Source organism: Ranitomeya variabilis, chromosome 2 (assembly GCF_051348905.1).
Source record: "Ranitomeya variabilis isolate aRanVar5 chromosome 2, aRanVar5.hap1, whole genome shotgun sequence".
In the NCBI taxonomy this organism is placed as follows: domain Eukaryota; kingdom Metazoa; phylum Chordata; class Amphibia; order Anura; family Dendrobatidae; genus Ranitomeya; species Ranitomeya variabilis.
This window is the reverse complement of record NC_135233.1, coordinates 847,167,482-847,182,702: the sequence shown is the minus strand read 5'-3', so window position 1 is coordinate 847,182,702 and position 15,221 is coordinate 847,167,482. Positions and strand designations below refer to the sequence as shown.

Here is a 15,221-nt window from a genome sequence, read left to right as displayed (position 1 = left end):
TCTCCAGTTCAACATGAAAATTTTAGTGAAAAGTCCTCTTTATGAGACTACTTACACCAAAACTGGAAGTGTAGATATTTTTTTTAATAAGTTCTAAGGCTATGTTCAAATGTTGTGTTTTTGCTGCTTTAATATGCTGCGCTTTACAGTAACAGCAAAAGCTATGAGATTTCAGAAATCTAATGCACACAATATTTTTTTTTTTATCCTGAACTGGAAATCGCTGCGTTTTTGAAAACTGCAGCATGTCCCTCCTTTCAACGTTTTCTCACCCATAGAAAGCAATGAGTAAGTTCAGAAAAAAACGCAGCGCGTTAACATAGCCTAACATTGCAAGAGTAAGATCCATTGGAAAAAAAAAAGATATCATATTATACAAGAAAAGATTATAGATTGGGTTCACTGGAATTCATTTTTTTCTCCATTTGCTAAAGTGTATAATTAAGGTGGCAAGTTTTTAATCATCTGCAAAAACAAGTCAACAGAAAGTAAATATTTTTCAAGTTTTCAATAAACTGACAGTCGAGTGGATTAAAAACTACAAGCGTGTATATAGAATCCTGAGTGTACATGTAGACTACGTTTACTAACTCCAAGACCTGCATAGCTGACACGGTTGCAATCTGTCTATGAAAGGATTAGGAGAACACACAGACTGACTCTTCAGGGGTATAATTCCAATTTGGCCATGGGCCAAATTCCACGTCACATAATGTAGCTGTCAAGTGATGTCATGTCACTGGCATCCCTTTGTATTGAAAGCAAGCATCTGGGGTGCAGCACATAAAGAATGACATCACTGCTGAGCGGACTGCATTAGAGGCATCAGCAGCAGATGGAGCCCAACATAAAAAGCAAGCGACTCTCAAACAAACAGTGCTGACTCTGCTTTTTCCCCTTATATTGGTAGCCTGGCAGGTTCTTCAGCTCACCCCGCAGCTGGCACAAAATGCACGCTTCATCTCCAAGTTCCTCCAGTACAGCTGCCCGAGCCTGGTGGAAGAAATCTCAAAGCTGCGTTATTTCTTTTCCCTCCTCTGTTGGTGCACTTTTACTTTAGACAGATTGAATAATTAGCTAAGTCAATCATATTCACTTAACGTACACTTCTGGATTGGATTGAGAGCATTTACCACCAAGGGTAGCCAAATACATTACATGAAGCCATGCTTAAAAGGGTTTCGCTGGAATCTATTGATTTTTTTCTGTCACACTAATCCGCTGACACAAGGCGCCATGGCACACCATGCCCCTGCATCAGACACAGCTTGCAGTACCATTCACTGCCACTACACCATGTAACTGCGCCACTTCCAATGTACTAAGGTCCCTTTAAATCTGCTGATCTGTGTGGATGTTGGGAGTTGGACTAGCAATTGAACATAAATTGATAGACTACCCAAAGGAGCGCTTAAATAAAATATATTTTAGCCCCAGAAAACATTATTAAAAAGAAAATTATCACCTATATTTGTTATTAAATAAAACCAGATGGTTAAACACTTTTTAAAGCGCCACTCCAGACGGATTTTATCTTCCAGCACTGGAGTGGTGCCTGATTAATATTACAATAAAGCTATTTATATGTTTTATACATGTTGATCGTGTTGCGCCTTCATTGTCTCTATTGGTACTAGTTGTTTGATTGTGAAGAGGATCATAGTTATTTTATTTACAGAGGAATTGTTTTGGTGGGATACCATTATTGTAAGTTCCCTGACACCAATCTTCTACTTACCAGCCGCTGTCTTCAGCTGTTCCTGGTGCCACTCCAGTCCCAATCCACCATCTTGAGGTAACGGTCACAGACTCTCAAATGTAAATCTATAAGGGCCTTGTCCTGGCCTCATTCTGGCTCTTAAAAACTTACATTGAGAAGTGACCTCCGGCTCGCCCAGTGAAGACTGGCACAATTTGGCAGGTTGACAAGAAAAATAAATACTGTACCCCTTAAAAATTAACTTTTAATAATTAATGTAAAAAAAATATTTAAAATTTGCCTCAATCCAAAAGGTGCTTAATTATCCCCACTGGACCTGTTAGTCAGTGGACGTTGAGCGGGGGGATGCCAAACGCTGCTGCCAGGTAGTAGGTTCAGCACAGGGATATAACAAGGGAGCGATAGCTACAATATATGCACCCAATTGTGCCTTTGGTATGGATTGGGGCCAATTGTAAATGTACATTTTTTTAAATTAATCATTAAAAGTTATTTAAAAAGGGTATTTTTTTTCTTGTCAAAACTGTCTATATACTACCTTAATTTTATATAAGCACGACTTGGCAGGTCCGGCAAAAGTAGACAGGAGCGGCGCAAACTGCAGCTGAAAACGTACCTTGTGCGGGGGTCATTGTCAAGGAGGAGGAGGACTTGGGCAGTATCCATTATTTACTGTGAATGGTGGATACGATGTTATCCAAAAGAGCTTTTACCTTTTATTTTGATGTGTTGTGTAATAATTAGATCACGGCTGAAAAGAGATCTTCACAGGACACAAAAGGAAGAATCAGGCCATTTTAGTAACAAGCCATTTTTTTTTCCTCTTCATTCTGTTATGGGAGAGCGCAGAGCTTGGGCCAGTGACATGACCATGTAACTGTCAATCTTCAGGTGTGCTCCACCCTCAGCACCTCAGAAGCCAGGAGATAGAGGAACGACGTGCTCCAGAAGATGAAGGATGTGTTCAGGTATTTTTTGCACATTTTAAGTAGCATATTTGGTGCCTGAAATGTTCAGCATAATGAATGGGATTGCTGAAGTCTCTTACCCACGCTGCTTTAAAGGGCCACTGTCACCCCCCCCCCCAGCCGTTATAAACTAAAAGAGCCACCTTGTGCAGCAGTAATGCTGCATTCTAACAAGGTGGCTCTTTTGATTCATTTATTACCTCAATAAAGCGTTTTAAAAATTGGCCACAAATACCAGATATTGTACCTGGAGGCGGTCCGAATCGTCCTCTATCAATCTCCCAACTGCCGTCACTCTTCTCTTCAGGGGCGATGGTCGCCGCCCCCTTCGCGCTGTTGCTTCTTAAATCCGGCGCCTGCGCTGTGCGTGCCTGCCTGGGGCCCGCACTGTGTTATTCATTATGCACAGTGCGGGGCTGGGGTTCCTGGGCATGCGCACTGCGCTGTTCAGACGCTCCCCCGGTCCCCCGCCTTCCAGCATTGCCGGAATAGCATTAAGCTACTTACGGGTAGCTGCGTTTTTCGGAGGCCCATGACAGCACTACGAGAGAGGGGATCCGCCCTTCAGGAACAGGAAACCTACAGAGATACAAAAGGGCGGCACCTCTCCCTATGCATCAGTTGTATATTAGAGCCTGAGAGGACTACCGCGGTTAGTAGCACACAAATATTATATACAGTTTATATACAAAACTTAATCCAATACAAATACCACACGTGAGATCTATATATATCTCATTATATACATTATAGGAAGTGCAACCCCCCGTGAATAGGGAGGGAACTAAGGGTGCTGTCATGGGCCTCCGAAAAACGCAGCTACCCGTAAGTAGCTTAATGCTTTATTCGGACTCCCATGACAGCACTACGAGAGAATTACAGAGATGTAAAACTACCTTAGGGAGGGACTATAGCCTGCAGCACCCTTAACCCGAAGGTGAGATCAGAGGAGCACCCCAAGTCCAACCGATAGTGTTTGAAAAAGGTGGAAGGGGACGACCACGTAGCTGCCTTACATATCTGGTCGATTGATACTCCAGATCTTTCCGCCCAGGATGTAGCCATGGCCCTGGTGGAATGCGCCCTCAGATTCTGCGGAGCCGGACCTCCACCTGCAGTATAAGCCAGAGAGATAGCCTCCCTAATCCACTTCGCTAGTGTGAACTTTGAAACTCTAAGCCCTTTCCTAGGACCTTGGAAGGATAAAAATAACGCATCCTCTCTCTTCCAAGCGTTAGTGACTGTGATGTATTCTAACAGGCATCTCCTAACATCTAATGTATGGAGTAGTTCTTCTTTGGCGTTAGAGGGGTTAGGGAGAAATGATGGTAACACTATCTCCTGTGATCTGTGAAAATGTGAGGCGACTTTTGGCAAATAGGCGGGGTCCGGTTTTAGGACCACTCTGTCCTGTAAAAACTCTGTATATGGGGAGAGTCTAGAGAGCGCTTGAATGTCCCCTACTCTACGAGCAGATGTTATCGCTACCAAGAACGCTGTCTTGAGGGACAATAATTTAATTGAAGCAGAATGTAAGGGCTCAAACGGTTCTCTAGTCAAGGCTGACAGGACTAGGTTGAGATCCCAAGGTACCGACCTGTTCTTGTGTATAGGTCTAGCTCTACTAGAAGCTTTTATAAACCTTGATACCCAATAGTTATTAGCAACGTTACAAGAAAACAGGGCCCCCAGGGCTGAGACTTGTACTTTTAGTGTACTCGTGGATAGGTTTAACTCTAACCCTTTCTGCAGGAATTCTAAAATTTGGTTAATTGGTAACCCTTCTTCAATTCTGAAATCTGAAGAGGCCAAGAACTTCCTCCAGGTTCTAGAGTAGATCTTTGTTGTGATATTTTTTCTACTCTTCATAAGGGTATCAATTAAGTTTGGGGAAAAACCTCTGTTTTTTAATAATGACCTCTCAAACACCATGCCGTCAAATGGAGCCCCTTCACTTGCGGATGGGTGATCGGACCTTGATGGAGTAAATTGGGAATGTCCGGAAGTACCCAGGGGTCTTCCACCGACATGGTCCTGAGCCACGCGAACCAAGCTCTCTTGGGCCAGAAAGGGGCGACCAGTATGACCCTTGCTCGGTCCTCCCTTATTTTCCTGACCACAAGAGGTAATAGGCCCAGCGGGGGAAACGCATAAGCCAAACGGAAGTCCCATTTGATCAGGAAGGCGTCCACTGCCAACGGATTCTCCCTGGGATTCAGAGAACAGAATTTTTTTGTTTTTCTGTTGTCCCTGGTGGCAAACAGGTCCACGTCTGGATGACCCCACATGTGGACAATCTGACCGAAGATGTCTCTGTTCAGGGACCATTCCCCTTGTTTTAACGTGTTGCGGCTTAGAAAGTCCGCTTTTATGTTTTCTTTCCCTTTTAAATGTAGAGCAGTTAAAGATAGTAAATTGCTCTCTGCTGTCTGGAGAAGGCGGTCTGCTACTTCCATCAGAGCTTCGGAGTGTGTTCCACCCTGGTGGTTTACGTAGGCTACTGCCACCTGGTTGTCGGAGAGGATCTTGACATGGTGACCCTGTAGATACACGAGGAGTTTTTTAACTGCTAGCTCAATAGCCATTAACTCTCTCTGATTGGAGGAAGCTGATGTTTGAGGGTCCCATAGCCCTTGAACTACGATGTCACCCATGTGCGCCCCCCATCCCGTAGGGCTGGCGTCAGTTGTTATTACACGAGTCACATGTGTCACCCAGGGAACTCCTGCCGACAGATTGCCTTCTACTAGCCACCATCTGAGAGATGTAAGTACTACTGGACTTAACGTCACCTGACCCTGCAAGGACCCCTGTAAGGCTCTATCATTGTCCAGAACCTCAAACTGTAAAGGTCTGGTATGGAATTGGGCCCAACGGACGGCAGGAATGCACGAAGTTAGGGATCCTAACAGTGACATAGCCTGTCTAAGGGTCATGGATGGTTTATTAATCGCCTTCAACACCTGTTGTTGAATGTGGAGTAATTTATCAGGCGGCAAACAGCATTGTTGGGTCTCTGAATTTAATAACAGTCCGAGGAATCTCTGAATTTTTAGGGGCTGTAAACGGGATTTGTCATAATTTATAATCCAGCCCAGATGTTCTAGTTTGGCTATGGCTGTCATTGCTTGCGAAAGGCAATGATCTGCTGAATTCCCCACAATAAGGAAATCATCCAGATAAGGTATTATGAGGATATCGGATTCTCGCAAATATGCCATAACCTCAGCGACTACCTTGGTAAATACCCTAGGAGCTGCAGAAATGCCGAAGGGAAGGGCTCGATATTGAAAATGACGAACCATTCCCTCTATAGACACCGCCACCCTCAGGAACCTCTGGAAGTTCTCATGGATAGGAACATGATAGTATGCGTCCTTAAGATCTACAACTACCATAAAGCAGTGTTTGAACAATATCTTTATTGTAGTATTGATAGACTCCATTTTGAAGGTTTTATTAACCAGGAATTCATTAAGAGATTTAAGATTAATGATGGTCCTAAATGACTTATCTGGTTTTTGAATCAGAAATAGAGGAGAGTAGAACCCTCTTCCTCTTTCTGAATCTGGGATCTCAATCAGCACCTTTTTAAGACATAAATTGGTGACTTCAGCTTCCAAAGCCGTTTGTTCAATAGAGGAGGAACGCAAGGGGGTTAATTTGAACTTATCCTGAGGCCAATGGTCAAACTCCAGTCTCAGGCCGTCTGATACAATGCCTCGGACCCAGTCACTATTAGTGATGTCAGACCATGCGGAAGAGAAGGCTGCCAATCTCCCTCCCACAGGGATTGCTAGTCATTGGTCTGACTTTTTACGTTCTTTTGAGGAACGGCGGAACATATAGCCCGTACCTCTCTTGCGTCTATCCTCCCATCTGAAATTATCTCTCGAGGGTGAGGACGCGCGTTTCCTTCCGCGACCAAACCTCCTTCTGTTGAAGGGGCGACGGTAAGATGCTGATGCCAGATTAGGGAACTTCTTCTTGTCATCACTTGCTTTTTCAAGCAAGTCATCCAGAGTTGGTCCGAAGAGATATTCCCCTTTACAAGGAATAGCGCAGAGCTTGGATCTTGATTGGATGTCCCCGGACCAACATTTTAACCATAAGGCTCTACGAGCCGCGTTGGAAAGACCTGCTGCTCTGGCCGCCATCTTGACAGAATCCAATGAAGCGTCCGACAGGAAGGCCGCAGCATCTTGAATTACTGGGAGCGCATTCAGGATTGTATTCCTGGACGCACCTTCCTTAAGTTGTGACTCCAGTTGATTCAGCCAGACCATTAAGGATCTTCCTGTACACGTTGCGGCCACCGCTGGTCTCAGAGATCCAGCCGCCATCTCCCAGGTACCTTTAAGAAAGGTGTCTGCCTTCCTATCAAGCGGATCTTTAAGGGACCCCATATCCTCAAAGGGTAATGCGGCTTTTTTGGACGCTTTTGCCACCGCAGCATCTAGCTTAGGGGCCTTGTCCCAGGTATCAACCGCTGCATCCTCAAAGGGATACCTGCGTTTTAAAGCTGGTGGTAACGAGCCTTTTTTCTCCGGTTTCTTCCACTCTCGGAGAATTAACTCTTGAACTTTATCTATCACCGGAAAAGATCTGCGTTTCTTATGGTCTAATCCGCTGAACATTAATTCCTGCCTGGAAGGTTGAGTTTTTGGCTCTTCCAGGCCCATCGTACCCCTGACCGATTTAACTAGTTTATCAACTCGGTCCAGCGGTAGACAAAAACGGCCAGAGTCCTCTTCCGATGACGAGGAAGAGGGAATAGAGCCATAGGAACCTTCCTCTCTTTCTTCCTCCGAAGACTCAGAGATTAAGGGAGTTCTAGGTTTTGAACTTCCCGCCTGGGATAGAGACCGCAGGGATTCCCTTACTTCCAGACGGATCATCTCTTTTAAGTTAGCCGTAGTTGCAGATTCTTCCGCTACCTAGGGGAGGACAATAAGGTGATACCATCTATCCGACCTGATGTCCCTTAACCCCTACCACACCTGTAGACCTCACCGTCTGCTGTATACAGGGGGCACATAACTTTTTGGGATAAGAATCTGGTAAGGGGATTCCACATAGGGCGCACTCCTTATGTTTCGTCTTTGCACTTTTCTTCCCCTAGAATGACAAAGTATAAGGGGGCCCGCGTCACTGAGTGAACATTCACGTAGATCACTTACCAGTGTACGCCAAGAAAGGTACCGGAACACGAGGGGGTTCTTTCCCAGTCGACGCTCTCGATCCCTGCTTGGACGAGCTTTTGCGGCTGGACTGGTCACTCCTGACATGCTCCTTCTCCAAGGGCTTCTGTCGCACCTCCAGTAGCTGAGGCTGCTCACCACCACTCTCCATGATGGAAGTGTGACCAAAAGCAGGGCTCTAAGTCCGATACCTGCTTAAATCCCCCTGGGTTCCGGTCAGCAGGCTGCCTGGCGTCATCCCATTGGTTTCTGCTTACCAGACTGCAGCTGGGAGGTCAGCGGTAGTTAGTGGGGAATCCGGTGTCCAGGATCGATGGGCGCCGCCATCTTGGATAGACTGCGCATGCGCAGCCATCCAGTAACCCGGAAGCGCCTGCCGACTCCGCCCCCGGCGTCACAGCACTCCGGAAACGCTCCTGAGAGCGGTGCAGGACGCCGGAGATGTGCGACAGCGCTCCGGTCGGCGCCGCTCTCCCGTCACCGCTACCCCACTCCACCGCCGCACCGCATCGCTGCAAGAACCAAGGGGGGAGATATACTTACCAACGCCGGCATAGAATGGAGATCAGGCAATCCTCCGGACCCTGCTCCCTGCTGCCATACGCCACCGACGTGCAGTCCAGCCAGGACCACCGTGGCGCCTCCAGGGACATCCGCACCGGCCGAGGTAGGAGACCCCCCCGCTACCAGATTCGGCCGGCCGGCCTGGGATCCACTACGGAGAATTTCATCTGTAGGATCCTGTCCCTCCAGGAACAGGAAACCAACTGATGCATAGGGAGAGGTGCCGCCCTTTTGTATCTCTGTAGGTTTCCTGTTCCTGAAGGGCGGATCCCCTCTCTCGTAGTGCTGTCATGGGAGTCCGAATAAATACAGGTTTCATTGCTGACGTTTTGAACAGCCACAAAGAACAACGCTGGAAGGCGGGGGACCGGGGGAGCGTCTGACAAGCGTTCCTGCGCATGCCCAGGAACCCCAGCCCCGCACTGTGCATAATGAATAACAGTGCGGGGCGGGGATTCAGGAACAGGGTGGCCGCACTGCCCGCACAGGCGCAGTCAGGCACCCTGCGTCTGAGCTGTGACTGACAATGAAGACTGCGCCTGCCCCAGGCAGGCACGCACCGCGCAGGCGCCGGATTTAAGAAGCAACAGCGCGAAGGGGGCGGCGACCAGCGCCCCTGAAGAGAAGAGTGACGGCAGTTGGGAGATTGATAGAGGACGATTCGGACCGCCTCCAGGTACAATATCTGGTATTTGTGGCCAATTTTTAAAACGCTTTATTGAGGTAATAAATGAATCAAAAACTAAAAGCCACCTTGTTAGACTGCAGCATTACTGCTGCACAAGGTGGCTCTTTTAGTTTATAACGGCTGGGGGGGGTGACAGTGGCCCTTTAATTTCATGCATGTGAATTTACCATTTTTCACTTAAATGAGTGTGTGAAAAAGCAAGTAAATGCGTGTATTATATGTAGTGTTTTTCCCACCACTATGCTGGTTTTCGCCGCAGAAAAACCTTACAAATACGACATGTGTAAGGCCATGTTCACACAGTGCGTTTTTTACTGCAGAACCGCAGCGGTTTTGCCGCTGCGGTTCCGCAGCTGTTTTCCATGCAGGGTACATTACAATGTACCCCTATGGAAAACAGGAACCACTGTGCACACGGTCCTGAATTTCCCTTAAAAAGCCGCGATGAATCGGTGCGGGAAAAAAGAAGGAGCATGTCACTTCTTTCCCCGAAACTGCAGCGGTTCTGCACCCATAGACCTCCATTGTGAGGTCAAACCCGCAGTAAAACCCGCAGATCAAAAATATATCTGCGGGTTTTATTGCGGTTTGTGGTGCAGAACCGCTGCAGCCGGAAGTGCGGGGAAGCGGCCGGAAGTGCGTGGGCGGAAGTGCTTGGGCGGAGAGACATGGAGGCATACCGTCGCATGGGGGTCGTGTCGGCCGTTTGATTGAATTGGTATGTGTGTGTGTGTGTGTATGTCTGTGTGTGTGTCTGTGTGTGTGTGTCTGTGTGTGTGTGTGTCGCCATGCGACGCTAGTGCCACCATTGTGCTAAGTCGCCGTATGGGACTACGACTCCCATCCGGTATTAGGATGGGAGAGTTGTCCCTGTGTCCGGCGACTTAGCACAGTTGTAAAGTTACACCAAACACCTACACACAATACACATACATGACACACAGTACAGTACATACAACACATAACACAGTATATACTCACCAACAGCACACTTGTAGGCGAAGCCCTCGATCCTCCAGGAAAAAAATCACAAAATAAAAAATCAAATTCATACTCCCTGTCCGCAGAATCCATAAAACGAGTGTCCCACGCCGATCCCCTGCTCTCCGGCGATACACTGCCAGGAGCGAAGCTCCTAGCAGTGTATCGCGTACTGTTCCGGAGTTCAATGACTCCGGCGTCTCGGTTAACGGCAGTACAGCTGCGTTGAACTTTCCCACGCAGCACTGCCGTTAAGCGAGAGTGCCGGGGTCAATGACCGCCGGTAAACTCGCTCGCGCATGCGCAGTGACACACCGACAGGAACTATGGCTCCTGTCAGTGTGTTGCTGCAGCCGTGGAGAGCAGACATGTCTCTGGATGTGTCTGTTCTCCATGGAAAATCTTCGTGGGATACGTGGCACTTAAATACGTGGCAATTAAATACGTGACACGTGGCACTTATACGTGATACGTGTCACTTAAATACGTGATACGTGTCACTTAAATATGTGGCACGTGGCACTGAAATACGTGATACGTGGCACTGAAATACGTGGCACTTAAATACGTGGCACGTGGCACTTAAATACGTGATACGTGGCACTTAAATACATGGCACTTAAATACATGGCACTTAAATACATGGCACGTGGCACTGAAATACGTGGCACGTGGCACTGAAATACGTGATACGTGGCACTGAAATACGTGGCACTTAAATACATGGCACTTAAATACGTGGCACTTAAATACGTGGCACTGAAATACGTGGCACTTAAATACGTGGCACTTAAATACGTGGCACTTAAATACGTGATACGTGGCACTGAAATACGTGGCACTGAAATACGTGATACGTGGCACTTAAATACGTGGCACTTAGACTATGTTCACATTTGCGTTGTGCGCCGCAGCGTCGGCGCCGCAACACACAACGCAAACAAAAACGCAGCAAAACGCATGCACAACGCTGCGTTTTGCGCCGCATGCGTCCTTTTTTTTTATTGATTTTGGACGCAGCAAAAATGCAACTTGCTGCGTCCTCTGCGCCCGGATGCGTGCGCTGCAGTGACGCATGCGGCGCAAAACGCAAGTGCGACGCATGTCCATGCGCCCCCATGTTAAATATAGGGGCGCATGACGCATAGCTGGATAGAGCTGGATCCGCGGGCTGTGATCTGGCCTACGCTCCGCACTCTGCGGAGCGCTGTCATTCAAAACACGTCCACTCATTTTGGTGTTTAGTCCCAAAATGGAGGATGGAAGAAGAAAAGTGTTGGACAAGGAAATGACATCATTTCTTTTTTTTTTTTCCCCCACTGCAGTTAAAGCTTTATTTGTGTCAAACACAGACAATCTGCAGAGAAAACTGCATAAAAAACCGCATCAAAAACGCATCAAAAACGCGCCAAAAACGCACCAAAAACGCACCTGCGTTTTCTGCCAAGAGCTGCGGTTTTTGTCCTGAAAAAAAAAGGATTGAAATCAGGATCGTGTGAACATACCCTAATACCAATCACTGCTTTGTGACGACTTCTTGGACAACCCTTTAATGACAGTAATCATTCCTATAAGCTGAACTGCTCTTTCAAATAGCAATTTGTTGCAATAAATGCAGAAGAGAGCAATGGTTCTTTATTCAGCTATGAAAATGCACACAAGGGCTGACCGCAGTTGTCAAGCTATTGAAAGACTTGATTCAGGCATGAAACTTCACATTCAGGGAAAACATTTCATCATGACCCAAACCATTAATGTCCTATTGGTGTGGTCTGGATTTTTCACTGTCACATTGATAAATTAGTCCTTTTTGCTAATACTTGTTTTGCAGATAAATAAAAAAAAAACAACCACATGACCAGTGTAAAGCAACCCTCCAGCTTGGTATTGAAAATGGACTACATTTTCACTCTGACCGGTGCCCTCAATTTACCTCTTCCACTCAGATCGATGTTCCGTTACTCTCCATGATGGCCGCCACTTTAGGATCTGATGAGTACTCCATAAGGAGAAGCTGTCAGAACAATTGAGCAATGTACAGACAAGGCTGTAATGGTGCTGTAATACTGATTAAAAAGGAACCACAGAGTGGATTTCTTCAAAGGCATCACATTAATCAGCAATATAGTTGGTTTCTAACGAGCTTTCTGGGCGCAAGGGCAAACTGTGGGTAGGATCTTCGCCTGCTCTGTCCCCTCCGTCTGCCTATAATATTTCATTGACCTGCTTCCTGTTTGAAATTTTTATTTGAAGATACTATATTGAGCAGAGATCTTTATCTGTGCATGTGCTGCCTCTGGCCCCATTTTATTGAAGACCAGAAGAGTGGCCGTGAACTCAAACTGCACCCATGCTGCCTATGTCAATGATGGAAGCGGCACAACATTTCAAACACTGACCCGTCATTCAAATACCAGAGGCAGGCGGAGAGGCTGGGGCAGGAGAAAACACTACCCACAGTCCGGCCCCTATGCACAGAAATGTCATCATAAGAAAACTTCAAATGCTGATTGCAGAAATCCTCTGTGGTTCTCGCTTAAAGAATTTTATCTGCATTACAGCGACATTATGGCCAGCGATTGCTGAACATTGATGCAAACTCCTCCTACAGCAACCACAGAGGTGGCCCAGGGTCAGATTCCCCCAAAGATCAAACATTAATTGTCTATCCTTTTAAAAGGGTTATCAATGCTTAAGATACAAAAGTCCCAGTAACATATTTAAAAAACTAGATGACAAACATGGATATTTTGAGTCCTACCATCGGGGAGTGGTTTACAGGATAGAGCATCGTCCAAGTCTCTAGCAGTGGCAGGGTCAATGGTGAAGATGCACTCTTTCCTACGAAAACAAAAAGGAGAGGACATGTTATAAACTAGAGAATAGCATTAGGATACATCAGTGTTCTACATAACTGAAGAGAAGCTGGTATGGGGACAACCTTCCAAGAAGAGTCTAAATGGTTTATTGTGACGCTCGACCATTCCCCGTCTGCTAGTCACAGGAGAGCGATCCTGCAAGTGTCAGTGTCACAATTTTAGTTGTGGTCAACATTACTGCCATCCCTGTATATTAAGTACACCATGTAAAATATCTTCCATATTTTTATATATATTATAAACACATTCATGTTTGATGCACAAGACAAAATAAAAAAACAAATTGGTAGGGAAAGGCTTCAAAATTGACAGCAATGCCAACATCCGCTGTTTAGTGATTTTTGTCTCATTTCAAACTGATCTGCGAGTAGAAATGAGCCTCACCTGTCCCACATCTTGCCACTGCTCACTTGACTTTAGCCTATGAACGGCAACTTTAATGCTCAACCCCTTAGCAAAATTTGCTGTACACTTTACTGTGGCTATACTGTGCAGAGTGGACTCAGGAAAGCGGGGGAGCTAGCCCTGTTCACGACAATTTGACCCCTTTGGGTATGTGCACACTGACTTTTCCTGGGGGTACAATCTGTATCCTGCCTAAACAAAAAAGCGCTAAATAAAAGTGTAAATGAACAGTCACATACATTTTTATATAAAACTGACTTTATGTTCAGTTTTTAGGAGCTTAAAAGATGCAACGCGGTTAAAAGAAGAGACTTGATCATTCTTCAGTCTATCACTAGTTTATAGAAACTTTTGTAGGGAAAGACTATGCAAAAAGCTTTCAGGGAACAACCAAAAAGACAAAAAATGAGACTTCATAACAAAAGACGCAGGTGTGTCCTGATATGTCACTAAATCATATTATGTGCAAATATCCTTACAAGTCGCTTTCATTCTTAACAGTAGCAATTGGGGTGGGGGTCCCCCCAACACCCATAGCCCTTCTCAAAATCAATCATGTTGTTGTCAGGGCAGCTAAGAGAAATATGCTGCAATTGTACAATGTTACAGTGCATTGTATAAGCGGTCAAGTGTTCTCAAATTCAAGTACCCTTAATGGATTTATAAATATAAAGATCTTCCAAACATATTAAATAAAAAAAAAGCAAAAAGCTTGGAGAGCTGTATTTGGACATTTTCCTGAAACCTAAGTAGTGAAATACGAAGGATAAACTGACTTGTAATTAGCCAAACTAATGGAATCTAAAAATATTTATCCCATATGCTGCACCCAAAAAAAGGGAGGGAAAAAAAAAAAACAGCGACAAAATGCCACTGACTGTGCTTCCTCTTCTGGACCCAGAAATGTGATCACTGTGTGTAGGGAGTAGTGATGAGCGAATATACTCGTTACTCGAGCTTTACGGAGCACGCTCGGTGACCTCCGAGTATTTTTTAGTGCTCGGAGATTTAGTATTTATTGCCGCAGCTGAATGATTTACATCTGTTACCCAGCATAAGTACATGTGGGGGTTGCCTGGTTGCTAGGGAATCCCCACATGTACTTATGCTGGCAAACAGATGTAAATCAATCAGCTGCGGCAAGAAAAACTAAATCTCCGAGCACTAAAAAATACTCGGAGGTCACTTGAGCGTGCTCAGGAAATCTCGAGTAACGAGTATATTCTCTCATCACTAGTAGGGAGAGTGCACGAGCTGCTGGGCTCTAGGAAACAGACATAAATTGTACAGATGAGAGAATGGTTTTCTCTGCATTAACTGGGGCTAATCTAACGGTCCCAGTTATAGGAAAAATCAACAATAGTATTTGTGTGTTCAAATGCCCCTCTCCCACCACAGATTTGTTGTCATAAAACCCAGACATGGACCAGAGCGACACTGGAAACCAGGGAAGACAGGACTGAGTATATTAACACACGTACACTACATACACATTTACATGGGATTAGCCCATAAAAGTTTCCTGGAACTACAGAAGCCTGTTTTCACGTTCCTGACCAGGCCACATTTTTCAATTCCGACCAGTGTCGCTTTAGGTGGCAATAACTGACATGATGCAACATATTTCAGTTATGTTTTTTTTTTTGTACATATTGTACTTCATATTAATGGCAAATTTAGGTTGAGATGATTTGCCTTTATTTATGAAAAAATTGAAGATTTGATACTTAATTTTTAAGCCCTTAAAACAGATGGTCATACCACTAAAAATAATTATCATTTGCCAAATGTCTGCTTAACATCCGTGTTATTTTT

At 45.5% G+C, this 15,221-nt stretch overlaps 1 protein-coding gene across 3 annotated transcripts in view; it reads right to left on the bottom strand.

Moving 5' to 3' along the window:
• DIS3L2 (DIS3 like 3'-5' exoribonuclease 2) overlaps positions 1–15,221 on the bottom strand; it is a 445,122-nt gene that overhangs the window by 145,688 nt on the left and 284,213 nt on the right. For all 3 annotated transcript variants that reach the window (XM_077290198.1, XM_077290196.1, XM_077290197.1), the window contains one exon: positions 12,884–12,963. In XM_077290198.1, coding sequence (XP_077146313.1) covers positions 12,884–12,963 — 80 coding nt within the window. The remainder of the gene's footprint in view (positions 1–12,883; positions 12,964–15,221) is intronic.